Source organism: Chanodichthys erythropterus, chromosome 3 (assembly GCF_024489055.1).
Source record: "Chanodichthys erythropterus isolate Z2021 chromosome 3, ASM2448905v1, whole genome shotgun sequence".
NCBI lineage: Eukaryota > Metazoa > Chordata > Actinopteri > Cypriniformes > Xenocyprididae > Chanodichthys > Chanodichthys erythropterus.
Window position 1 is genome coordinate 36,969,295 of NC_090223.1, and position 27,081 is coordinate 36,996,375.

At 40.9% G+C, this 27,081-nt stretch overlaps 1 protein-coding gene across 8 annotated transcripts; it reads right to left on the reverse strand.

Moving 5' to 3' along the window:
• Nucleotides 1–278: 278 nt before the first annotated feature.
• LOC137017641 (deleted in malignant brain tumors 1 protein-like) lies at nt 279–21,779 on the reverse strand. Of its 8 annotated transcripts, XM_067382082.1 has the most exons (12): nt 21,599–21,779; nt 15,770–15,862; nt 15,281–15,351; nt 13,451–13,976; nt 9,379–9,402; nt 8,925–9,242; nt 3,396–3,713; nt 2,977–3,270; nt 2,431–2,751; nt 1,529–1,849; nt 1,360–1,450; nt 279–1,262 (listed from the first exon to the last, which is right to left on the reverse strand). In XM_067382082.1, the coding sequence occupies exons 4-12, from the start codon at nt 13,482–13,484 to the stop codon at nt 1,253–1,255; spliced, it is 1,731 nt and encodes a 576-aa protein (XP_067238183.1). In that variant the 5' UTR covers nt 13,485–13,976; nt 15,281–15,351; nt 15,770–15,862; nt 21,599–21,779; the 3' UTR covers nt 279–1,252. The 8 variants fall into 8 exon arrangements, with proteins under 8 accessions (XP_067238183.1, XP_067238184.1, XP_067238181.1 ...); XM_067382083.1 differs by lacking the exons at nt 15,281–15,351; nt 15,770–15,862 and having other exon boundaries at nt 13,451–13,563; nt 13,913–13,976; XM_067382080.1 differs by lacking the exon at nt 15,770–15,862.
• Between the last annotated feature and the right edge of the window lie 5,302 nt (nt 21,780–27,081).

The following is a 27,081-nucleotide window of genomic DNA, read 5'->3' on the forward strand; positions in this document are numbered from 1 at the left end:
GTTATGTTTAGATGTCTTATTTAGGTTTGAAGGCATTTTCTTTACGGAGGTAAATGATTTCATTTACAAAAAGCAACGTAAATGAACAAAAAAACAATGAATCTGTAATCTGTCTATTCTTATGTAGCCTAAGCAATGTATAATGAGTTTATTAACACTAACAGGTTCATCAAGAGAGTATTTAGTGTAATAAAGTAGAGTAAAAAAATAAATAAATAAACTCTCTTCATTCATGATCATTTCAAAGATTATATTATTGGTATAAAAAATAACTTTAAAACCTATTTTCTTTTTGCTTAATTATATATATAAAAAAAAGATTTAAGGGAATAAAGAAAAACATTACAAATAAATACAATTATTGTGAAGTAATGCATTTTAAGTATTTGCAAATTATTTTAATTTTCTGAAAGCCAGCTAACCACGTTCATTAAAGTTTATTTACAACATGCACACATTCATTCTTAAACTTTGCTGAAAACAGCTCTGTCAATGTTTTTGTCTCGTCATGTTCAATTACCAAAATGATAGCCTGTATTTTCAAATCATACTAAAAAAACATTTGCGATAGAAAAATATGTAATGTTTATATATGAGGTTACACCTCTTAGCCCAAAGTTGTAGTTCTTATACAGCAAATTTTAAACTTGCAACTTAATTACCTACTTTTAAATAAGTTCAAGATCATAATAATTAAAAATATTACGATATTTAGCTCTGACAAATTATATTTAAAAATCATTATTTACAGTCCCCCTGCAGTTCCTCCATGGCCCACTGGGGGTTTGGAGCACAGGTTGAAAACTGGCAACACAACTGAAAATGGAAGAGCACTAAATAGTGCAACTGTTTGACTCATATAAACCATAAAATAGCTTATCTCTTGTTGTATTATCTGAAAACAATCCTCATTAGAAAAAAAAGACAGTGAGACCAAACAAAGTTTCTTTCATTCACTGTCAACTGGACTTGGCTGCAATATTTAATCTGTTTGGAGCCTCATTAATTACAGCATTTTGGGTTCACTCAATAGGCCCATTCATAAATGTTATCATCAGATTTGTGTACCACACTTTTATTCTCTGTAACATCCACATTGACATAGTCCTCTTCAGAGACATCCGCGTCCACATTGATATAGTCCTCTTCAGAGTCATCATGATCCATGTTTTTATCATTAGAGTCTACATTTTCATAATCAGCCTCATCATCATCCTCATTTTTGTTGTCATAGGATGTACCTGCATACATATTAGCTGGACCTAGAGACATTGCATAGAGATGAAGGGAGATACAGTTATTATTAAAGGAATTGATAATAAAAAATAGTGTTGATGAAAATAAAAAATGCTATGTTACCTTCTTCTCTTGACCAGGAGGATGATTATGAGGACAGACAATAAGAGCAGCACAGCTGACACCGCAGCACCAATGACAGGAAGCAGGGAGGCTGAGACAGACACACGGTTTTGAGTTAAACTTTCATTATCATCAGTCCAGCTTGTTTTAGACTCTTACACATCAATACCTTTGATAGTGATGACCAGCAGTTCAGAGGCAGGTGAACGGAAGGAGCGTGAGGACAAAATGACTTCATAAACACAGCTGTAGTTTCCCTCGTGTGAATAATCTGCCTCAGGAAAGGAGAAGGAGGCAGACAGATCGACAGCTGACTGACTCTTGGTGATATTTGCTTCTCTAAACAGGTGGAAGGAGCCTCCAGGATACTGAGATTCAGTGGAACAGATGATAGTGAAACTGTGACCCCTGGTGATCACTGACCCCTGAGGCCCAACATCAAACTGTCCATCAGGAGCAATGCGGGGAATGTTTGGCTGCTGCAAGTGCACTGGAAAACAAGAATACATTATTTATATTGTTACAAAATCTCAGGTACAACAAACTTCTCTGAGTGCAGCAGATGGTGTATATACCTTACAGTGTTAGACAGACACGCATGCTAAGCAAGGCACAGGTGCTTGGTTGATTTATGGAAAGATCTTAAGGATTCTACAAACTTTATAAGCTTAGCTTCTGGTTTAATGGGGAACAAGGTAACAATCATCCCTTTTTGCATGTACGCCTATATGGTTTTGTTATATGATTGTTTATTTTGTTGGTTTGTTTGGTTTATTTTCTTCCTTGTTTACATTTTTCAATATTTATTTATTTATTCATTCATTCCCCTAGCTCTTATGGTGGTTCATGGTGTGTTGTTGTGTGATGGCTCTACAGAATGTGAACAATAAACTAACTGTGAATCATCACTGAAAGAGCTGACCGCTTTATTAAACAGGACACTACATCACGCATTAAATTCAAACAGCTTAAAATAAAAATGGCTTCAAGAACTTCATCTTGTCGGGATCAAAATGAAATCAACAGCCATTTTGCAAATCAGCAGCACAAACACAAAAAAGACATCAATACCTGTGATTGTGATGACCAGCAGTTCAGAGGCAGGTGAATGAAAGGAGCGTGAGGAAACATTGACTTCATAAACACAGCTGTACTTTCCCTTTTGTGAAAAATCTGCCTGAGGAAAGGAGAAGGAGGCAGACAGATCGATAGCTGACTGACTCTTGGTGATATTTGCTTCTCTAAACAGGTGGAAGGAGCCTCCAGGATACTGAGATTGAGTGGAACAGATGATAGTGAAACTGTGACCCCTGGTGATCACTGACCCCTGAGGCCCAACATCAAACTGTCCATCAGGAGCAATGCGGGGAATGCTGGGCTGCTGCAAGTGCACTAGAAAACAAAAAGAAAACATTTATGTAGTTACAGAACCTCAAGCATTAAATTCAAACTACTTTAAAAAAAAAAAAAATGTCTTCAAGAGCTGCATCTCAGGATCAAAGTATAATTCAGCCATTTTATAAAATCAGAAATAAGAAATCAATCCAGAATGAATTAATTTTCATGCAACAAATGCATTGATATGATGTAGACAATGAGCACAGATTAAACACTCACCCACAGTGATTTTAACAGTGTCACTCCAAGGTGACTTTATAGTGCTGTTTTTGTAGGAGTAATTACAGCTGTAGCTGCCCTGATGTGAGACGCCTACATTAACAAGGTTGAAAGTCACACCAGATACATGTTTCTGGGAGGATAATATAGATGATCCATTTATGAAGAGGTGGAATTCAGCATCAGCATTGCATCTTGATTTAGGTGTTGTGCATCTGAACTGAATGTTTTCTCCAGGAGAAACAGCTGCATGTGTGGAGATCAGGGAAAGAGTGGGCTTCTGCAGGTCACCTGCTAAAGAAAAGAAATATGCATCTATTTAAAATTACATGTTAAGATGTGATGAAATAAATGAAGCTTAATATAATTTCTATTGCTCATTTCTCCCATAATGTCAAGATGCAAAAGATTTGACTTACCTGAACAAACAACACCAGCATCTTCACCATGATTACAGTCATGTTTTCCTAGTCCACTGTGTGAACATTGTGTGAGTTTTCCTTCACCTCCTGAGCATCCGACATCATCCAGCCAGATCGATCCACTGCCTTGACCAAAGGCAGCACTTTGAGGTGCACTGATGGCTGATCCACACTGTAACTGTCTGCACACCACAGCAGCATCATTCATGTCCCAGCTATCATCACACACGGTTCCCCACTGACCATTATGATGGATCTCCACTCTTCCACAGCATGAATCAGATCCACCGACCAATCTTATGTCTGGTAGCTTGTCTTAAAAATGTAAGTACAATGTGATTAAAAACGTCTCGGTTACGTATGTAACCCTTGTTCCCTGAAGGAGGGAACGGAGACGTACATCAGTAGTGACCGACGAATTGGGATATCGCTAGAGAGCCCTATCAGCTTTGAGAGAACTAAAACAAGCCAATGGAGATTGGCATGCGATATTTGCATAATGCGCACCGCCCCCAATAGGTGGATATAAATAGGAAGCAGATGCAATCGCACTCTGTTTTTCGCTGAGGAGACAACTGGTGTCCGCACTGCAGCGAGGGTACAGAAATTGTGGCGACAGGACGTACATCTCCATTCCCTCCTTCAGGGAACGAGGGCTACATACGTAACCGAGACGTTCCCTTTCAGTCGGTCACGTTCGACGTACGTCAGTAGTGACCGATGAATTAGGATCCAGGATCCCCAGGGGGCGGGAATGGCATTGCAAGCCAACACTTAGAGTGGGCTCAACGCGTGCAAAAGTGGAAGCGAGTACATGGGAAGATACCGTCTCTACACGTAGGCTACAGAATCTAGTGAACGTGTTAGGTGTCGCCCAGCCCGCAGCTCTACAGATATCTGCCAGCGAGGCGCCATGAGCCAGCGCCCAGGAAGAGGCCACTCCTCTGGTGGAGTGGGCTCTCAACCCAAGCGGGCAAGGCACGCCCTGGGATTCATACGCCAGGGCGATGGCATCCACTATCCAGTGGGCCATCCTCTGCTTGGAGACAGCCTTTCCCTTCTGCTGGCCTCCGTAACAGATGAAGAGCTGATCTGAGGTCCTGAAGCTTCGCGTTCTGTCTACGTATACACGCAGAGCGCGGACGGGACAGAGCAAAGCTAGGGCTGGGTCTGCCTTCTCCGAAGGCAGCACTTGCAGGTTCACTACCTGATCTCAGAAGGGAGTGGTAGGAACCTTGGGCACATATCCGGGCCGGGGTCTCAGGATGACGTGAGAGTCACCGGGCCTGAATTCTAGGCATGATTCATCGACCGAAAATGCGTGCAGATCCCCTACCCTCTTAAGCGAAGCCAATGCAACCAGGAGGACGGTCTTAAAAGACAGTGCTTTTAACTTGACTGATTGCAAAGGTTCGAAGGGATGACCCCGGAGAGATGTAAGATCCAGGGTCAGATCCCAAGAGGGTATGGAGGGAGGGTGAGGACGATTTAATCTCCTCGCCCTCCTCAGGAACCCCCTTATGATCAGATCGTGCTTCCCCAGGGACTTGCCGTCTACTGCATGGTGATGTGCGGCGATAGCGGCAGCATACACCTTGAGGGTGGAGGGAGACAGCCTTCGCTCCAAGCCCTCTTGCAGGAAGGAAGACTTGGTGAGAGGAGCACCATTCAACGAACAGGTTCCACTTCAATGCATAGAGGCTCCTCGTGGAAGGATCTCTAGCGGAAGTGATGGTGTCTACGGCCGCTTGTGGGAGATCACTCCGCATCCTGTCCAGGGACCACACGTGGAGGTTCCACAGGTCAGGACGCGGGTGCCATTGGGAGCCCCATCTCTGAGTCAGGAGGTCCTTCCTCAGAGGAATCGGCCAGGGAGGGGCTGTCGTGAGGAGCATAGGTCCGAAAACCAGGTCCGAGTGGGCCAGTATGGAGCCACTAACAAGACCTGCTCCTCGTCCTTCCTGACCTTGCACAGGAGCTGTGTGAGAAGGCTCACTGGGAGAAACGCATATTTGCATAGGCCCCGGGGCCAGCTGTGTGCCAGGGCATCCGTGCCGAGTGTGCCGCCGGTCAGGGAATAGAACCACTGGCAGAGAGCAGTTTCTGGGGAGGCAACAGATCTATCTGGGCCACTGCTGGACCGCCTGGGGATGGAGCCGCCACTCGCCCGCAGGTGGAGGCTGTTGTGAGAGCTCGTCGGCTGCATGGTTGAGCACACCTGGGACATGAATGGCACAAAGCGACCTCAGATGCTTCTGGCTCCATAGCAAGAGATGGGGGGTGAGTTGCGACATGCGACGGGTGTCTGAGTGGACCAGTATGTGCTTGTCTGACAGCAGCTCCTTGAAGCGGCCCAGTGCAAGACGTACTGTTAGCAACTCCAGGCAATTGATATGGCAATGCAGTTGAGGCCCTGTTTCCAAAGACCCGACACTGCATGCCCGTTGTACGTGGCCCCCCATCTGGTGGCAGAGGCATCTGTGGAGACCACGAGAACGAGGGGTCCGACCACCGGATGAGGGTGTGACGGCAGTTCGGTGTCACAGGGACACGGGGACACCATCTCTGGACCCGGCCGCGGAGCCAGTGTTGAAGCGGCCTCATATGGAGCAATCTGAGCTGCGTGACCGCGGATGCCATATGCCCCAGGAGCTTCTGAAAGTCTTCAGTGGGGCCGCTGTCCTGTGCTTGAGCGTACCCAGGCAGTTCAACACTGACTGGACGCGCTCCTCAGTGAGGTGCGCAGTCCGGGTGACCGAGTCTAGCTCGAGCCCGAGATAAGAGATCCTCTGCCAGGGGGCGAGTTTGCTCTTGTCCCAGTTGACCCGAAGACCCAACCGGCTGAGTTGAGCTAAAACCCATGTCCCTGTGTTCGCACAACTGCTCTCGCGAGCTGGCCAGGATCAACCAGTCGTCGAGGTAGTTGAGGATGCGAACGCCCTGTTCCTTGAGGGGAACAATGGCCGCCTCCGCAACCTTCGTAAAGACGCGTCGCGACAGGGCCAGCCCGAAGGGTAGGACTTTGTACTGATATGCTCGACCCGTGGTGAGGCAGAATCGAGACATGAAAGTACGCGTCTTTCAGGTGATTAACTGCAAACCAATCCTGGGGACATTCGCATTCGAAAATGCGCTTCTGCATGAGCATGTTAAACGGCAGCCTGTGAGGGTACCGGTACAAGGCGCACAGACCCAGGATTGGCCATAGCCCACCTCATATCAGCTGGAGGGACTGGCTCGATTGCATCCTTCACCAGGAGGACAGCAATCTCGGCTCGGAGAACAGGTGCATTGTCCAGTGACAACTGAGTGTATTGGACACCCCTGAAAACCGGGGGACACCGGGCGAACTGAATCGCATAGCCAAGTCTGATAGTACGAATGAGCCAGCGGGATGGGCTGGGGAATGCTATCCAGGCTTCCAGACACAGAGCCAGCAGGACCAAACGCACCACAGACGTACCGGGAGTGGGGCAGCGAAGCAGAGTACGGGGACCCGACTCGGACGGCATGGTAGCGGCCCAGAGTGTGATCAGACTCTGCGAGGTAGCAGTGCGTACGGGAGACGGCGCACGGGGCGCAGCCTGCACAATCACACTGGCACCTGCTGGTGAAGTGAGAGGGGGCTGGGAGTGGCAAGGCGGGGCCAACCAGCCACACCCTCTTGGGACCTGGAGGACTCCGGAGAGCCAGCGGTGGAACAGATCAAGATTCTCCACCGGGCCCTCCTCCGGGGAGGGAGCGATGCGAGCATTGTCTCCTGAAAGAACTGTTTACCTCAGCTCCAGGTCGCCTATCTCCAGGACCGCTTCCCGCTAGCCAACTGGGTTGACTGCAGGCTGAGCGGGCTGGGTTTTAGGCCAGCTTGTGACATGAGCGCATCGAGAAAGCGTACTTTGATGGCGATACATCCCAGCAAGGCTAGCCAGGGGTGTTTCTGGACCACCATGGTGACATTGTCTGGCCAGGGGCCTGCGCTATGACTTGCATCATGCGTAGTTCAACCCCGACTCAGAACTACCCATATGCAATGAATGCTTTGGCCTAGCCCGGACTTGCCGGGGGCCAAGACCCATGCAGGGCAGAGGTGGTGTGCCCGTAGCACTGCCACCCCACCCTAGAGGGTAGTGAGAGAGAAAAAACTTGCAATGCAGATCCAGGGGCCCGGGAATGCATGGTTGTCAAGTCTGAATCTGATTCAGCACGAGCACACCACAACCGTGGGACGCTCAGCCTCATCTTCATGTTCAGAGCCCAACAACACTCTCTCCAATGTAGCAGGTCCCCCATGAGAAGGACCAGCAATCCATGCAGAAGCTACCAGCCATGTTGAACAGTGAACGTGGCTGTCCAACTGGACGACACACGGCGCACTGGGCGCTGACGTGGCCATGATGTACTAAACATGAACCACCCATGAACATAGTCACAACATGTTTGCGATGCACTAGAGGAGTGGGGGGCCCACAGAGAATGGCTCGGCGGGTATTGCCCCACTGTGATCCTCTGGTCACCCAGGCTTATTAACCAAAGTAGTATTTTTCTGATTCAGAAAAATGAACTAGATCAGGGAATAAGTGAGGGGACTCCACCTCATTAAAAGGCACTCAAGTCTCGTCCGTACATCTAGATCACCAGACAACGTGCTGGGTTGCCATGGCAACGCGCGCTGTCAACCGGCAGCTCGATGGCACATGGCGCACTGAGCGCTCGAGCCCTTATGAGAAAGGCGAGACAAACAACGTGCTGACGTGGCCATGCTCTCACAAGAGAACATGAACCACCCACAAACACAGTCTCAGCACGCTAAGCAGACATGAGAGAAAGTGATTGTGGCCGTCAGCGAGGATAGGAAACGACCGCCTCCAGAAATGCACAGACTGAATGACGTCTTGAAAAAGACGCAGTGTCTGTCTGAGAAGATTTTATTCTTTGTGCCGAAGCACACAGGGAACAGCCACGATGTGACTGCAGGTACACTTTTCACTCCCTGAGTCACATTCACAGAGAAAATTTCAGCTCTTTAGTGCTGAGGCACGCAGGGAACGTGACCAGCATGTTCAAACAAACACGGGAGGAACCGGCCCAAATCGCAAACCAAACAGCGCGGATTTACAGCGGAACAGATGTCACTCCAAAACCAAAGGCCGATGAAGAGGCTAGAACAGTCTTCTTTAGAAGTTGCAGGACACCAAAGTGTTGGCTCCAAAGCGAAAGACAGAGTGCGATTGCATCTGCTTCCTATTTATATCCACTTGTTGGGGGCTGTGCGCATTATGCAAATATCGCACACCAATCTCCATTGACTTGTTTTAGTTCTCTCGAAGCTGATAGGGCTCTCTAGCGATATCCCAATTCGTCGGTCACTACTGACGTACATGGAACGTGACCGACTGAAAGGGAACTATCTTGTAAGTATTTGTGTTTGACATTGTTATTAGTATTTAGGGCCAAACACTGTAGGTTTATGCAAAATAGCAAATATACAATGCCATATTGGATCTGGGGAAACATGTATACTTTTACCCTGTGAGCAGACGACACCTGCATCTTCACCGTAACCACAGTTATGGCTTCCAATAGGATTTTGTGGGCACTGTCTGAGGGATAATTCACTTCCTGAACATCTCACATCATCCAACCAGATCGGACCACTTCCCTGGCCAAAATAAGCCTGGAAGTGTGGACTAACAGCTCCTCCACATCCCAACTGTCTGCACACCACAGCAGCATCATTTATGTCCCAGGAATCATCACACACTGTTCCCCACCGGCCATTATGATGGATCTCCACTCTCCCAGAGCAGTCATTGCTACCATTCACCAGCCTGATACTATTTCCACCTAAAAAATAAAATATCTATATTATGAATCAACTCACAAGGCTTACAATATGCTAAACTTGCAAACTAGCAAAAACTGTCCGTCATCTCATGTAAGATGTGAGTTTTAAAAGAGTGACAAACAGTCTGTTTCTTACCAGTTACAGAAGTCAGAGCACTGGCTGTTGAGATGAAAAACAGACATTTAAAAACATTTATGATTAATTATTTAAGAACAATTTAGGTTAATTAACCTGAATTCACCCTTATATAATGATAGATATAATTTAAATAAAAACTGTGTTGCATATTAACTGATAAATATGTTAGAATGTTGTCTATGTAAATATACAGTAAACACTGAATTAGTCAGGCAGAAAAGGGCCATTACAAGTAATAAAAAAAAAATTCAGCACTAAATCCAGCTCCTAAATCAGTGAAATTTTAGGGGTAGTCAAGAGGACTCCTATACTGTTAGACCTTGCCGGGCTTTTTTACAGTAAAATACTGGCAACATTGTTGCCAGTAATTTACTGTTGATTGTACAGTTATTTACTGTAATCTACAATATGTTACTGTAAAGATACCATGCACTAAATTAAAACTCGTGTTACCTCATTTCATTTGCAGAAACCAACTGCCTCAAATTGTCAGAGTGCCATTTAAATGTACAAATTTTTATTATATGCTAATAATATGAGCATATCATTACTATGTACTTATTTCTTTAGAGTTCAATAAAAATATTTTAACTAAAAAGATTTTCACTGCATCAGCAACTACACAGTCACTATCTGTTAAATAAAACAACATGCAGCATATCACCAATATCTCTTGATCTTCTCCTGAAGCACAGGCTCTACTCTTCAGCAAAACGGTGACCCGCAAAACTCAATTTTACAGTAAACTACTGGCAACAGTGTACATAACTGTTTTTTAACTAACAGTTTGTAACTGTTTAATTACATTTTGTGGGTGTGTCTTTTTATCTTACCCTTTTATCTTTTTATCTATCCCTTTCAACCCCACAGGAACATCCTCTAGTGTCCACACTACAGAGTAAAAGTAACATTGACGCTGTGTTGCAGTGAGATATTTAAGTTAATATTTAAGTGATGATTGAGCATTAATGATAAACACCTGCTGTTAACAAGCAGAACCACTGAAAAGAGGAACAAGAATGGAATAAATACGAGCAGAAACTACAACTGTCTGTCAGCCATTATACATTATTACACTTATTACTGACCAGATTAACTTTATTTCTACAAAAGAAATCTTAGTGAGAATTAACAGAAGTTTAGATGTTGATATTTTGGTGAAAATGTTTGGTTTGGTGTTACCATTGAGGAGATCACCGTTTGCTTTAGTTGAGCTCTTTACCCATGACCTTTTAATACATCAGTGTTTTTTTTTTCCTCTGGCTGTTTTAATTATTCATATATTTATGGCAGAAACGAATATAGAGAAAAAAAATGTGTTGATTGCTGATAATTATGTGTAGGTGAAGACTTCACCATCACATAGTCTCTTGATTCACTGAATTCATACTGTTTTATCCATTGTTACATTATTAACAGACTAATATTTTTCATTATTGCCACTGTGAAACTACAGCAAGAGTTCCAACAACAATCAGCTAAAAAGAGTTTACTTTTAAATGCCATGCACAAAAAATAGCTGCAGCATTATTTAGACACACACAGATATCAAAAATCAGCAAATCAATCTCAGCAATGGTGGCAATAAAGCTGCATAATTTATTCATTCTGCAGTGCATGCTGGGAGTTTTGTACTATGCTGGCATCCAGCATGCATTGCAACATTAAACTTTTGGATGTCACCATTGTTGAGATTCATATTCTGATTGTTGATGTCTCTGCTGTGCAAGATATGCAGGAAGTAAAAATATTTTATACATTATAAGGACTTATATATTCCCTTAAATAACTGATTACTAAAACATTGCTTGTTCTTACACTGTTGAATCACAGATATAGTACAATCAATAAAGATAAAATACCCATTAAATCAAAGGCTGAACACAGAAAGAAATCAAGATGATTACAGCATCATCACAAAAGCCAAACACCTGATCAACTTAATGTTGTTTTTTTGCTGCCATAGCAAATGTGTTTTAAACACTCAGTTACACTAGCCAGAGGAAGCTAAAGTAAAAGAATCAAGAGCCCAACTAAAGCAGACACTTGTCACCACGATGGTGACGGCAAACTTCAATAAATTTTTATTTTGAATAAAACATCAACATCCATATTTGTTAATTCTCGACAAGAACTTCTGTACATGTATGAAAGAAATAATGTCAAACTGGTTTGACACTGAAGTCAGTTGTGTTTCTGCTCATGTAATTTTTCTAGTCTTGTTTCTCTGTCCTTCAGTGATTCTGCGTATCAGGTGTTCATAAAGTTTCTGTATTCACTCACTGCTTTTCATTCATTCATTCTGTCAAGTGGACTATATTAGTAAACTAATGTTGGAATAGTGAATGAGGGTATAGGGTTAGAACACAGCCTCTGAGTGTTGACTTTGAGCATTGTTAACTCACAGTATATTCCTGTAGGCTATTTTCTCGAAGATGACAAATATTACCCAGAATGCAGTGTTTTCTACAGTATATTACTGTTTTAATGGAAAATGGTTTGTTACTGTCAGAATTTGGCTGTTTTTCTACAGCAAGGTCTAACAGTGTAAGTCACTAAGACCGAATCACAAACAATCCAAAATGGCTGTTGCTGCCAATCCGCCTCAGCAATCTGCCCAAAGACACTGTAGTGTACACCGTTGAGGCAATAGGCGATAAAGCCTTAGGTGCTGAGCTTTTTCTTCATAAATGCAATAAATATTTTGATTTATAGATTTTAATCTGTTATGACATACCATAATGGTTCATTTATACAGGCAACATGCATTAATTGAATAATGGAAAAAAAAAAAAAACATTGCGCTCAAGTTGAAAATAATATCCTATCATGGCACAGATAGCCTTGTGGGCAGCTCTGGTGACCCGGGTTCCAGTTTCAGCCTGATCCTGAAATCTACAATTTGTCGAGATGCAGACATGTAAAAGGCTGAAAATTAGCTGAACATGTAGTTGTTTAATTAGTGACACTTAGCCTACAATCACTGTGAGCAGAGTTAGTAAGCGTGTTGACAACATCCATCATCAAGGTCAGCACCCACCCTCTTCACTGTAACCAATTTCTGTAATTTGAACAGTATTTTACTATAATATGTACAGTAAGAAACTGTAATGTATACAGTATGTTACTGTAAACAGCAAAGGATTATGGGAAAATATATGGCAACTGCTGTCATTCTACTCTACTATAAATCAATTTACAGTAGTGAACTTGTACCACGGAAAACTGACCAATAGCAAGATATATATATTTTTTTTAACTGTATGGTGGAAGTGGCAGTAAATGGATAAAAGATGTATTAGTAACTCACCTTTAAGGTTAGTATATTATTTCTATTTTATGTAAAAACAAACATTTCCATATGTTTTAATAATTAGCTTAAGACTTCTCTTTATTTCTTATATGTTGGTCTCAGCAGCTTTGTGAATAGGTTTTAAGAGGAAACTCTTAGCATTTACTGCCACTTAGGAGAACTCTTGGTGAGATAAAATGTTTTGTGAATATGGCCCCTGGTGTGCTAAAATAATGTCTGTACATAAAAAATAAAAGAAATATATATTTCTGTCTGAGCCCCGTTATAACATTTTAGTTCATTGAACAAGTTATTTTCATGAGCAGTCAGTGATGGTAAATTTCAAAATCAATCAAATTTAGGTAATACATTTTTTTTAAACAAAAAAATGACAAGTAATTGGTTCAAACATGACGTTTAAAAGTAGAAAGACTGAAATCGTTTTTTTTGTAAAATATACTCCAATAATCTTTGTTTTATTTACAACTTCAAATTTTTTTTTAAAGAGCATAAGCCACTAGTTTCAGTTTAGTTTCAGAAAGAACAGGTGAGAAAATCTGAAAGATGACTGATAAACATACTTTATTCAATTGTGTAAGAAAGATACGACAACCACACCATTTTACACAGTTAATAAACTTTAACTATTTGAAAGATGAAATATTGTTGTAATATTAATATTGTGACATACATGAATGTTCCATCATGAAATTGTAAACTCCATCTGTAATTAATGAGAATTAAATGAGAAATGCAAAGACTGAAAACTGAATTTACCCAGTATCAAAGTGAGAAGAGAAGGTCTTGGCATCCTTGTGTTGTTTCAAAATGCACTTAAGAGAGTATGGAGGCTATATCTCTGTTTCTTTCAAGACAAATCCAAAACTGCATCCTATTGACCATTAAAAAGAGAAAAAAAAGAAGGAAAAAAAGCATTTAGACAATAAAATGGAACATCATTTTTTTAAAAAAAAAAAAAAAAAACCAGCCTATTCCGAAAATGTCAAATCAATTTTGCCTTTAAAACAAGAATTGCAATCCAAACAGATTATTTACAACATGACAAGCTGACCAATATCTAGTTCTTTTCCCTAAGATTACCTAGACTTCTTCAACTCATTCATAACTCATCAGTCATTATAAACTAAGCTGTTAATCTGATTACTATCTGATTTTAAAGCCATACAAAAGCAAAATTACAAGGATGGCAAAGCATTCCTATGAATTTAATAGGTAACTTCCAGGCTCATGAGATCTCAAGATCTGGTTGGGTCCTATGGGGGATGAAACCGGAGGACGAAACCTGCAAAAACAATAAATAAACAAATAAATATAAACAAATATATATATATATATATATATATATATATATATCCATAAATAAATAAATCCACAAAATTATACATAAATAAATGTATAAATTAATAAATGTGCAAATAAATACATACATCCACATATTCCAGCATAAATAAATATATAAATATTTAAATGTGTAAGGAGATAAATAATATAATAAATAAAACGAATGATGGGGGGAAATAAAAAAAATGTTAAAGGAAACACTAAATTGAAAGTAGATTTGTTTTCTTTTTAACCATCCATTTATTCATTTTTTTTAATGTAGTTTCTTATTTATTTCTCCTTGGCACAACATGCTAATGAAAGGGTGTCAATCAAACATCTGAAGGCAGTCTCTGCTGCCATTGGCTGATCATTGTAAAAGCATAATTGGCTGACACTGCTGAAAATAGTAGTAGCCTACGCTACACTGTAAAAATGAAAAGTTGAGAAAACTTAAAAGTTTAAGGGAACAAACTTCAGCAGATTTTAGATTTTGTAGGAGATTGAGTTTTCTCAACTTTTTGTTGTATAAACTGAATACAACAAATAGAGAAAACTCAGAAATCTGCTGAAGTTTGTGGCCTTAAACTTTTAAGTTTTATCAACTTTTGATTTTTTACAGTGTATATCTGCTGATTATATTCTCTTCAGAGATGCATCTATACACGCTTTAGTTCAGTTAGCAGCTACATTTGATCCATTTGTCTGCTAAAAGAGCGCAGTAAAGTTAGTACTCTGAAGAGTATATAATCAGCAGATAGCCTACTACTATTGTCAACCAATGACGCTTTTACAACGTTCAGAGTATGCATCTATACATGAATTTGGTCAGTTAGCAGCCACATTTGATGTAGCACCGCAAATCCGTTTGTCCGCAAAAAAAGTGCAGTAAATATTTGGTATTTGCTGAATTTTCGCCTAGGCTGCTAAAGGGACCATCTGTAAATTCCACTCTCAGTGCAAAAATATAAACGTCCAACAAGATTATAGTAAATGCTTGTGGGCAGACTGACTTACTGTATATGAGCTTCTACCAATATCTTGTAAACAATTATTTTTATTCACTTAGTAAGTCTGAATTGTGTACTGTACATAAATTAAGGTAGGTATTGGCAAAATCTCACCTACAGTAAGTCAGTCTGGTCATTGATGTGCTACTGTGCTTTGAAACATGAAAAAAACCTGGTTAATTACAGTATTATTTTTTTTTTCTAAAAATAATCAAGCTATATTTTAGGCTTTAGTCAAGCTATATTTTAGGCTTACTTGACTGGGTGTGAAGTATGGCACTTCATCCATCCATAGCACACACAGAGAGAACGCACAGATTTCTTGAGCTTGAACGGACAAAAAAGTAAAAGTATGGCAAAAGTTGCAATCGAGAATTGTGAAAGTATAAAATTTGTATGCTATGCATAATTATTATTCATGGTCATGTAAACGCGGTAACCCGTTTTCTTTCATTGGAGTAAGGTCATAAACCGCTTAAGCATAGTAAACCGCTCGGAACAGGTAGTTTTTTGCCTCTTACCCAGATTTTGTGCGGCATGTAAATGCATTAACCTGCTTTCTGTGGGCTTATTGAAGTGCACATTTGTGATATGTGACAGAAACGCATCCTTAATGCAGATTTAAATGTATTAAAAAATATATCACAGACTATTTATATAACGCAGACTCTTTCAAGACCCAGAAAATTGTAAAAATTTGTTCTTATCTCTCGTGCAGCAGAAGTAGAAGTGGTTCACCACTTACTGTGCGTTCACACCGCCGCTGACGAGAGCGTCAAAATTAGCTCTGTCTGCCCTGCCAACAACGCTGTAGCCTACTGTGCGTTCAGACCACCGCCTGCAGGAGCGTCAAAGTAGCGGTCAACCAATCAGAATGTAGAAAACTAATCAAAGCGTATTATAAATGACAATTATGAGAATCAGAAGAAATTCTATCAACAATTAATACATTTAAAGTAATTAAAAGGAGTAATTAAAGTAAATTATAAAAAGAGCTATGAAAGAAATTAATATGCCCATTGCCCAGTGGAAGGGATTACCAAAGTGGCCACCAAAATGGCAAAGAATATTAAGAATGAGATTAAACTGATGACTCATTTGAAACGAACCAAGCTGTCACCTTTATGAATAATTTGACCTAAAGAATAATTTGTTTTTACAGGTGACCGAAAGTAGTAAGGAGAAATTGTGGCGATAATCAAGAAGCTTGAGTACGATCAATATATTCATGTTTTTTTGGTTTTTCCTGTGCCAACAGAAAAGCCCAATTTACAATTGTATTCCTGAGACATAGATAAAAGTCTGACTCCAGTGAAGGTGTGAGAGCCAAAGTATCAGCCAAAGTATCAGCTACAGATTGCCGTGGCCAGGATGGGAGCACTGACTGATCTTCAACACCAGTGGATTCATGCCTCAAGGCTGAAACATCTGAAAGAAACAGTGACACAGCATAATTGGACGACAGGCCCAAGAAGCCTGCCTCAGAAGAACCATACCTCATAGTGGTGTGGGGGCCACCTGCAGGCAGAAGATAGGAAACCTGAATACATAGCTACTCTGGGTAATCAAAGGTTCCCTTGACACCATTTAGAAAATGGCTACTTGCAAACCTGCCCGTACTGAAAGAATTCCTGTTTCTTTGGACGAACATGTCACAGGTTTTAAGTGCATTGCCCCATTTTCATTTACTAATTCGTCCTCAAGTTGGGCATGCAGAAGGGTAGGTAAAAGCAAGATGACCCATCGGTTGTAGCCATAACAGTGACCTATGCAAATTGTAGAAATCCTGTTATAGGACAGACCACTTTATTCGCATGTACTCAATTGAGAAAAGGAATATCATTGAATAGGGTCACAGGAGTGGTGAAGTAAGTAAAATCAGACATAAGACCAGGCAGGTCACACAGAAGAAGAGAACACTTAATTTGGCAATATAAGTAGAGTAAGCATGAATGATTGAATGTTAGTTTAACATTGCTCACTGACAAGTAGCAATGTTAAACTAACACAGACCATGTATATATCAGTGAGTGCAGCAGAAAAAGCAAGTTGTAGCCAACAATGTACACCCAACAATATTCCAAACACAGTGATGCCTCCTAGTAAGGGATACAAAATATTAAAAGAATAATGGAAAGACTAGAATAGATGAGAAGACTGGTGGGAAGGAATAGGAATGTTTGTGAACGTGGAATATTATGTGATGATAATAATGATTGTTTTGTTTGCATTAATTTTGCTTTGCCTTTGAACCACATATTATGTCAGCAGTCCAAAGGGCTGTGAATACTACTGTTGGAGCAACAAGATATGTATCTGCTAATGAAAATGAATGTTTTAAATGTAGTTTGCTTGTAATATGTGTTCAGGTACACTCTAAAAAAAATTGATTCTTCAGCGTTTCTTTGCTGTGGTTAAGGTGCTATATAGCACCACTACCGTATAAAGAACCTGTAAAGCCCCTGTATGGTTCTTCAGCGGTCCTTTGCTGTGGTTAAGGTGCTATATCCCACGTAGAAGGCAACGTTCTCAGGACCTTACGCAACGTTCCCTAAAAGTTCTCAAAAGGTGGACCTTCAGGGAACATTCAGGATGTTCTGGGAATGTTAAGGGGACTATTACTATAGGACGTTCTGTTAACTTCCCAAATGTCCTCTTTGTAACGTTCTCGCGCAACCATAAAATAACCAAAATAGAACGTCCCCCTAAACTCATATCGGAAACGTTATTAAATGACCAACAGAGGACCATGTGGCAACGTTCAGTTAATGTCCCAAATATCCTCATTGTAACATTCTTATGTGACCATAAAATAACCAAATTGGAATGTCCCCTAAAGTCATATAAGGAACTTGAACTGCAGCACTTTCATTACCAAAAGAGGACGTTTTATGTCCCAAATGTTCTGTAAAATTTCAGAATTTTCATCACTTTTATAGAACATTTAGGCAAAGTTGCGCAAGGTCAAGATAACGTCGCCTTCTACGTGTGTGTTTTATAGAAAATATTAGTTTGAAGTTTGAAGTCACCGTTATAGAGGTGAGCGTTTGCTTTACATGGGCTCTTTAGATTCTTGCTACTTTAACATCAGATTTTCTCTGGTTGCTTTAACTATGTTTTCAAAACATGTTTGCTATAGCAGAAAAAAAAAAGCAAGTGGAAGTTTTATGGGTTTCTTTTAAAGCTCAATATACAGAGTTTTGTGCAGTGTCTAATAGATTCATACAGACATCATGAATCAGTGTATGATCCTCAACAATGGTGACAATAAACAAAAATCTTTTTTTGTGACTTTAGTAGCTTGTTTTGTGATACTCAGAGTTAGTTATTCCGAAAATTTTGTCACCATTGTTGAGGATCATACGCAGAATCTTGATGTCTGTATGAATCTTCATGATGCTGTCTGAATAATTCCTACATAATAAAAACTTTCAAAATGTCAATATGCATTATCATAGGGCTATAACCGCACAAAATAAAATACAACATTCACTGATCAGTGAGTAAAACCAATGTATGCTGATATACTCATCGTATGACGATATACTCATCATACGATGAGCAAACAGATCAATTTTTTTCCACTCACAACAATTTTTTGTAACAAACGTGCATTAGAAACACACAGTTACAACAATTGGAGAAAAAATAAAGTCAAAATGTCAAGGGTCAGGAGCCCAACTAAAGCTAGTGCTTACCTCCGTAATGGTGACATTTTAAATTTTGATAAAACGTAAACACCTCATTAAGAAGATTTGTATGAAAGAAACAAAGTCAGAGTGGTTTGTAATAAGGTGCTGAGATCTGAGTTTTGTGAGGTCACCATTGTGCTGAAGAGTAGCGCCCGTGCTTCAGTCAGTGATGATCCAGAAACGCTGACGTTCTGCTGCATGTTGCTTTATGTAAAGACAGTAACTGTGTAGTTGCTGATGCAGTGATACAGCAGTTACATTAGTTCATGCATGTGCTGTTCTCAGTTAAAAGACAGAAAAAACAGTTTTTGTTAATCAATTTAGCTCTAACTTTCAATTAAATTTTTTGACAAGGACAGCAGGGACATTCTGAGAACATTTCCAGATAAAGTATGGTTCCCTAAATGTTCAGAGAACGTCTTGAATGTTCTGTGAAGGTCCACCAAATAACGTCCCCCAAACCTTAAAAGAACTCCACATCGTGACCGTCTCTGAACGTACTGGGAACATTACTAGACAACGTCCTTAACACCAGTGGGGACATTCTGAGAATGTTCTGGGAATGTAAAATTTCTAGCGGGGATAGCACCACTGCCATACAAAGAACCCGTTAAGCCTCTGTGTTCTTTAAATGAGAACCACTGCTGGTGCTATATGGCACCTCTTGTGGTTCTACATAGCACCATATGACAAAGGTGCTATATAGCACTTAAAAAGGTTCCCCTATGATTACGAGCCAAAGAACCATTTTTGTTTAGAGTGTACTACACCTGTAAAAAAACAGCCTTAGCCTTAGAATTAGGATGATGCAAAACACTAAGTCATAAATGACTTGGCCATTGTTAAGAAGAAAGTGTTTTGCTTTGTTTTGATCTCTTATCCTGTTTTTAATCTGTTGTAGTCACGTACACCTTTAAGGATCTTGTTATTTCCTATAAGAGCCACACTATTCTATTCTTGCCAATAAGGAGTTATTCACTCCTTAATGTTTATGTAAAATGGATGATGAAACATCTTCTGAACATGAATTTAGCTTGCCTTTGTTTTAAGTTGGCTTGACGCCCTAGACTTTTGCTATATAAGTTAAAGCGAGCTCAATAAACTTTGACTTTGAGTGAACAGCACTTTTCGTGTTTGTGTCATTCTTTGTCTCTGGTACTGGTGTTCTACTCTTCTTTGCATTATATTGATTAAGTATTGGAGGCCCATCATTTTATCTAACAGCAACACACTATATTGCCAAAAGTTTTGGGACGCCTACCTTTACGTGCACATGAGTTTTGAAGACATCCCATTCTTAATCCATAGGGTTTAATATGGAGTTGGCCCACCCTTTACATCCATTACAGCTTCAACTGTTCTGGGAAGGCTTTCCACAAGGTTTAGGAGTGTGTTTATGGGAATTTTTGACCATTCTTCTAAGAGCATTTGTGAGGTCAGGCAGTGATGTTGGCGAGAAAGCCTGGCTCGCAGTCTCCTCTCTAATTCATCCCAAAGGTGTTCTATACTGTTGATGTCAGGACTCTTTGCAGGCCAGTCAAGTTCCTCAACACTAAACTCTCTCATCCATGTCTTTATGGACCTTGCTTTGTGCACTGGTGCACAGTCATGTTGGAACAGGAAGGGGCCATCCCCAAACTGTTCCCACAAAGTTGGGAGCATGAAATTGTCCAAAATGTCTTGGTATGCTGAAGCATTAAGAGTTGCTTTCACTGGAACTAAAGTTATACTTCAGATATACTTCAAACAAAGTTCTTTTTCGTTCTTTGTTTAGGTGTAAAACGAAGTTTGAAATGCGTAAGCTGGCGTATATTTTAAACAAACTTGTAATCTGACACCGCCCACACTGCTGAGAGCAACGGTTAGATGAATATGTAAATACGTGCTGTACACTTACTTCTCAGTATCAAAATAAACACAACAAAAATTAGAATACAGCAAGCATTTTTATAGAAAGCGAATAAAGGTGGAGCCTCAGTGCACACCTCCTATTAAGTTATCGTCACGGACCGTACGGTTTTGCAGATGGAGTGAACTTTTCCTTTTACCCACCGGTTGTACACTCCTTACTGTGGTGCATTGTGGGATTGAATGAGTGTATCATACAGGTATAAATTCATTTTAACTTTATTATAAAATTGTTTAATTAAGGTTTACACATGCTGGTTCTCATGACAGAGCTCAAGATAATTTTTTTCATTACTAGTACTGGAGCTACTAGTTTGCAAATTTTTACATGATTATTAAACAGCCAGCCCTCCTGGTGCACAGAGTGTCCGAATTCACTCACTCCTTTTCATTCACTCCTTCAAGTGATTATATTAGTGGACTAATGTAGGGAATAGTGAATGAGGGTATAGGGGGCGATTTTAGACACAGCCTGTGGCATCTGGGGATGCCACCGGAAGTGGTGCTGTAACCTGCCACTGCCAGAGAGAGCACCTGGCCATGCTGCTGACATGGGTTTCAATTCCAAGCAGGCCTCTCACTCTCGCTGGAATTTATACTTGTCTTCTGTGAACAGTAATACACCTTCTTTGATTTGATTGGCCGTCTCTCAGTCACTTTGACACTGACTAGTGCTGTTAGACTGTTGAGACAGATCAACCTAAAAACTTTTAAAACTTTTTGTCATCCAAATAACAAACAGAGCTGTGCATAATGGAGTGCAGCAGCATTATATCAAATATTGAGGGACGATTTGGCCATTTCTTCTTGGTGAAATTCTCCATTTCATTTTTGGGGAGACTTGCCCCTCTAAATGTCTATTGTGGCTATATATCTAACATATACTCAACATTTCATACAGTTATATGTATCATCTTCTACATTTGTAATGAACGACTGCTATACAAAGAGTGGAAAACACATCTTAGGCCTACCTAGTGTAGCAGCAGCCCCTTCTTTTCCGAGTTGCGTGGATGTTGATAGTGGAAGCTAGAGTCAGAGCCCCTTCACCTTTAGTTGTGGGATTATTTTAAAAAAATGAATAAATATCCATTTAGTTTTAGCCTGCTATTTAGCATGAGCCTAAATTATAGCAGGAAGAGAACGAGAAGAGAGTCCCACGTACCACGATATGATTTGGAGAGAATGGGTTTCTTGTTTTTGTTTTTTAATTATGGGTATGCATTGACGTCACTTTCCCGCCGGAACACCCCCCTCAGTCGGAGTGGGAAAAATAGTGTTACAACTTACCAAAGATTCAGTGATCCATGGATGTTGACATGCGTGTTTCCTGACATATATATGTGCCTGATTTCATCGCTGGGAAATACATAAAGCAAATTTGCCCGTGAACTAGTAGATATAGACTCCCTATAGGGACGTGGTGGTGGAAAAAAATTGAGATGGGAGGAAATTTTTTTTTTTCAAAACTTTTGCCTTCCCCTGAGAAATGTTCCCTCTCAAAGATATTATCGTTGCCTTGCTGCAAGCTCGGACAAACACTTCCTCTTTAATACCCGGCTGGCTGGAAGTTTCAGTTAGTAACATAAGTTAATAATGCACACAAATAATGCGCAGCTCTTAAGAGTTTGAACTTGTTGGACTCAAATATAAAGAAATGCAGTCAGTGCTTATGTCAAGCAGTTCAGTAAAGTTGTCAATATTCACAGATTCGAACTTCACGGATCAATAACTCGTGAGTTAGCGTTGTTAAAACACAAATACATCATAGTAACCGACAACGAGCTACAACACCCCAATTTTCCTCAAATGAGCAGGCGGCGGATAGACAAGTCTGAAGGGACCGTCTGAAAAGTGCAAAACCCAAAAACCCTTTTACTCATTTTTATATTATGGAAAAAAATTAAATAACTTCATTGTAACAAACTGTACTGTCACCAAATTCAGTTTATACATCACTGCTCTAGGTTCTACAACACTTAGTTTGGCACATAAAGACCTTCTTTACACAAAGGATGTTGGTATACTTACATACAACAGCTTTTGCATGATAATTTCTTACTGAATTAGATGGCATTACAATTTATTTAATATTTTTACTAATAACAGTGAAGTTATTGATTTTTTTTTATAGTCTAATAAATAATCATAAAAGTTATGCATTTAAAAAAAAAAAATCAAACTAAGTGTTCCAGTCCAACCAGCAGAGCAGCTGGATTTGGTGACAGTACAGTGTGTTACAGTGGAGGATTTTTCATAATATAAAACGAGCAAAAGGGTTTTGGGTTTTACAGCATTAGACACATGATGATGACAAATAAAAACATTAAATCTGCATTTTTCATTAGCGTGATTTTTTTCCCAAACCACAGCCGAAATCCCGCCCTGGAGACTTTTCTAACCATTAAATTGGCCATTTCAATAACGATTGCCTACACCCAACCCTGATCCCTAAAGGCAGGAACACACCAAACCGACACAGATGAACTAGTGGTGACGAAAGCAGACTGCAGGATTGGTTCATGTCAGCAGCATCTGGGTCCAAAGTTGCCTAGACACACCAAACCGATGCTCGACAGCTGACGGCCAAGTAGCTCATCCGTTCTGCGCCTGCGTAAGATGAAATACCTTTCCATACTAGCAGGTGGCAGTAGCTGAACAGCCAATCAGGGGTGCGTTTCCCAAAGCGAACTATCAGGGGCGCAGGAGACACGGACGGTGCACGTGTGCATATCGAACGTGTCTTTCCGCGCTCATGGGCAAAGGAGTTTCTTTGAAAGGAGACTGAGCAGAATGTGGGAAATGAAGTATACCTGTGCCCGGTTGCATAAAGCACCTTAAGTGTAATTTTCCCTTAAGATCGCCCTTATGTTTCCCTTAAACTTAAGGCTGTTGCAGAAAATAACCGTTAAGTGTTACTTAAGGGTTTCTTTAGGCGAAACGTCATAAACCCTTAAGAATTTCCCTTAAGTATATATTTTTCACTTAAGTAATGCGTAAGTGTTGCATAAAGCCCCTTAACCTTCATTTCCCTAAGTAAATCGTAAGGTTCGTAAAACTTCACCTTAAGTGTTACACAGAGTGAGCAGGTTCAATCCAAGTCGTATAACGTGCCACGATCGGCCGCTTTATATGATAGACAAATTGTACTTTAGCGGTTTATTCACATAAACATTGATGAAATATAACGTATCTTATAACATATCTTATATGGTCAACGGAAGCGCAAACGTGCTTGCATCACACGCAAAAACAAACCTCATTGGTTCTTGCGCGCACATTTGAGCTTCCGACACAGCCGTAATCATATGGATGTCTTTCAATAAATGGACATAAATGATGAGAGAATATTAAAAATATCTTTAACGTATTTGTTATCCAAAGATGAATGAAAGTCTTATGGGTTTGGAACGACATGAGGGTGTCAGGGTGAGTGAATGACGGCAGGAATCTCAATTTTGAGTAAACAATCAATTTGAGTTTCTCGTCTCTTTCATATTTGGTTTTCTTTTTCTTTCTTTTTTTTTTTTCCCTTAAGTCATTCCCTTAGTTAAGGGGAAATCACGCCTTAAGTGTCATACTTAAGGGAAAAACTTAAGGTGCTTTATGCAACCGGGCACAAGGCCCTAAATTGTAATGGACTGGAGCTCATGGTTCACATCAAGAGAAATGGGAACGCGGGGGCACTGCGATGCGACTGCAAAGGGCAAACAAAGTGCATGCCACTGATAAGCTTTGTAAATGCAGTATTAAAGCATACACCAATTAAATGCGCAGGTCTCCTCTCATGCGTCCTACCCACTGTGTCTCCGGTCGAGGCAAAAACTTTCGGCAATGCTTTTAACTTTCTATATGTAATAACCGTAATCAAAACAGTCCATAAACTACAAATCGAAATAAACTACAAACGAAAACTTCAGTCAAGCCAGCTCGCACGTCAACCTGAGAGATCAGCCTCCTTACCTTAAAGTGTCAAATTTCTCGGTTTCTAAATGGACGGTTTGACTTGATTGACAAACGCTAAAGTTCAGGCATGATTTATATGCCATCGTCCTGTCCTAAACCGTTAGCACGCTGTGATTTCCTCTTCTTCACATCTGCGACAAAACAGTTGATTATTTACGAACGAAAGCTCACAGAAACGTGAAAATGGTCTCATTTGAAAGAAAATATCCTAAGCTAAAAGATGATATATTGTGACTGATTGAAGCAGCCCTTATCAAAAGTGCAGGGGTCCTGAATTACAATTAGAGTTCAATGGGACTTACGACCATAGTTAGCTAACGATGTTTTCGGGAAACGCACCCCAGAATGATCAGATGGCCCGACGGACTGACGAGCTCCTTTAAAGGTGCAATGTTTAAAATTTAGGAGGATCTATCGACAGAAATGCAATATAATATACATGTTTTGACTGGTGTATAAAGACTTTATATAATGAAACATTTTGTATTAGAAAGAGCCATTTCTATCTACATATACCGTGGGTCCCCCTCCACGTCAAGTTGTCATTTTGCATGTTTCTACAGTAACCCTAGTCTCATGTAGCCAGACCTTCAGACTGACGGCAGAAGGTGTGGACTCTATCGCAGCTTTCATTGGCCATGGACCACCCAAGTGGACGTTTGACTGACATGTAACGCAACCAATCACAGTTTGTTTTGTTCCGTGTCATGTTTAGGGGAATGAAAATGTAAAGTCAATGTCCCTGCAATAACAGAACGGTGTGCATCTAATAAATTATATATTCAAGAAAGTTGTGCAACTTTACTGCAACAATGGAGCTGCAAAAATCCAAACTTTTGAAAATCCAGCGTTTAGTTTATCCTGGTAAGTGCTTGTAAACACAACTGTGTTCTAGGGGGTTTAGCGTCACGGCATTTGTTTCCAGGTGGACCATTAAAGAACACGACACACGTCTCCTTGACATCCTGTATAATTCAACCAACTAGATGACGACTTCGAAACTCCTGAAGTGTTTCCAGATATGTGTGCCGCATCAGACGTTTAGCCAATGGTCCATGACATCTGAGGCTGAGACTACAGTAACCCTAAACGGACAAACTGCTCTACAGAGTGCATTTGGTCTCTATGTTCAATGGTTTTTTTAGGCAGCTTGCATCATCACTTTGAATATGCACACAAAACAGGAATGGTTTTACAGGTGGAGGTCACTGACATTTTTTCCCCTACTCATCTTTTCTGAATGTTTTTCACTAGTTTTGCATTTGGCTAGGGTCAGTGTCACTACCTTTAGCATGAGGCGATACCTGGACCCTACAGAGGTTTCACAGGTGTTCCAACTCCTCCAGGATGGCAAATCAATGTGTGCCATTGCCAGAAGGTTTGCTGTGTCTCCCAGCACAGTCTCAAGAGCATGGAGGAGATTCCAGGAGACAGGCAGTTACTCTAGGAAAGCTGGACAGGGCCGTAGAAGGTCCTTAACCCATCAGCTGGACCAATATCTGCTCCTTTGTGCAAGGAGGAACAGGATGAGCACTGCCAGAGCCCTACAAAATGACCTTCATCAGGCCACTGGTGTGAATGTCTCTGACCAAACAATCAGAAACAGACTTCATGTGGGCCCTGTGCTCACTGCCCGGCACTGTGGAGCTCAATTGGCATTTACCATTGAACACCAGAATTGCTTTTCACAGATGAGAGCAGGTTCACTCTGAGCACATATGACAGACGTGAAAGGGTCTGGAGAACCTGTGGAGGACATAATGCTGCCTGTAACATTGTTCAGCCTGACTGGGTTGGTGGTGGGTCAGTGATGGTCTGGGGAGGCATATACATGGAGGGACACTCAGACCTCTACAGGCTAGACAATGGCACCTTGACTGCTATTAGGTATCGGGATGAAATCTTTGGACCCATTGTCAGACCCTACGCTGGTGCAGTGGGTCCTGGGTTCCTCCTGGTGCATGACAATGCCCGGCCTCATGTAGCGAGAGTATGCAGGCAGTTCCTGGAGGATGAAGGAATTGATACCGTTGAATGGCCCACAAGCTCACCTGACCTAAATCCAATATAACACCTCTGGGACATTATGTTTCGGTCCATGCAACGCCACCAGGTTGCACCTCAAGCTGTCCAGAAGCTCAGTGATGCCCTGGTCCAGATCTGAGAGGAAATACCCCAGGACACATCCATCATCTCATTAGGAGCAGATGTTGTCAGGCATGCATACAAGCACGTGGGGGCCATACAAACTACTGAGTACCATTTGAGTTGCTGCAATGAAATTTCAGCAAAATGGACTAGCCTGCTGCACTATTTTTTCACTTTGATTTTCAGGGTGTCTTACAATTCTGTAGGTTGATAATTTTCATTTCCATCAAATGATGTGACATCCTTTAGATTTTGGTCATATCACCCACCTAAAATTATTGGTATTGTCAGGGATTGTGCTGGTATAACTCATGCAAACACGAAGATGAAGAATACAAGGAAG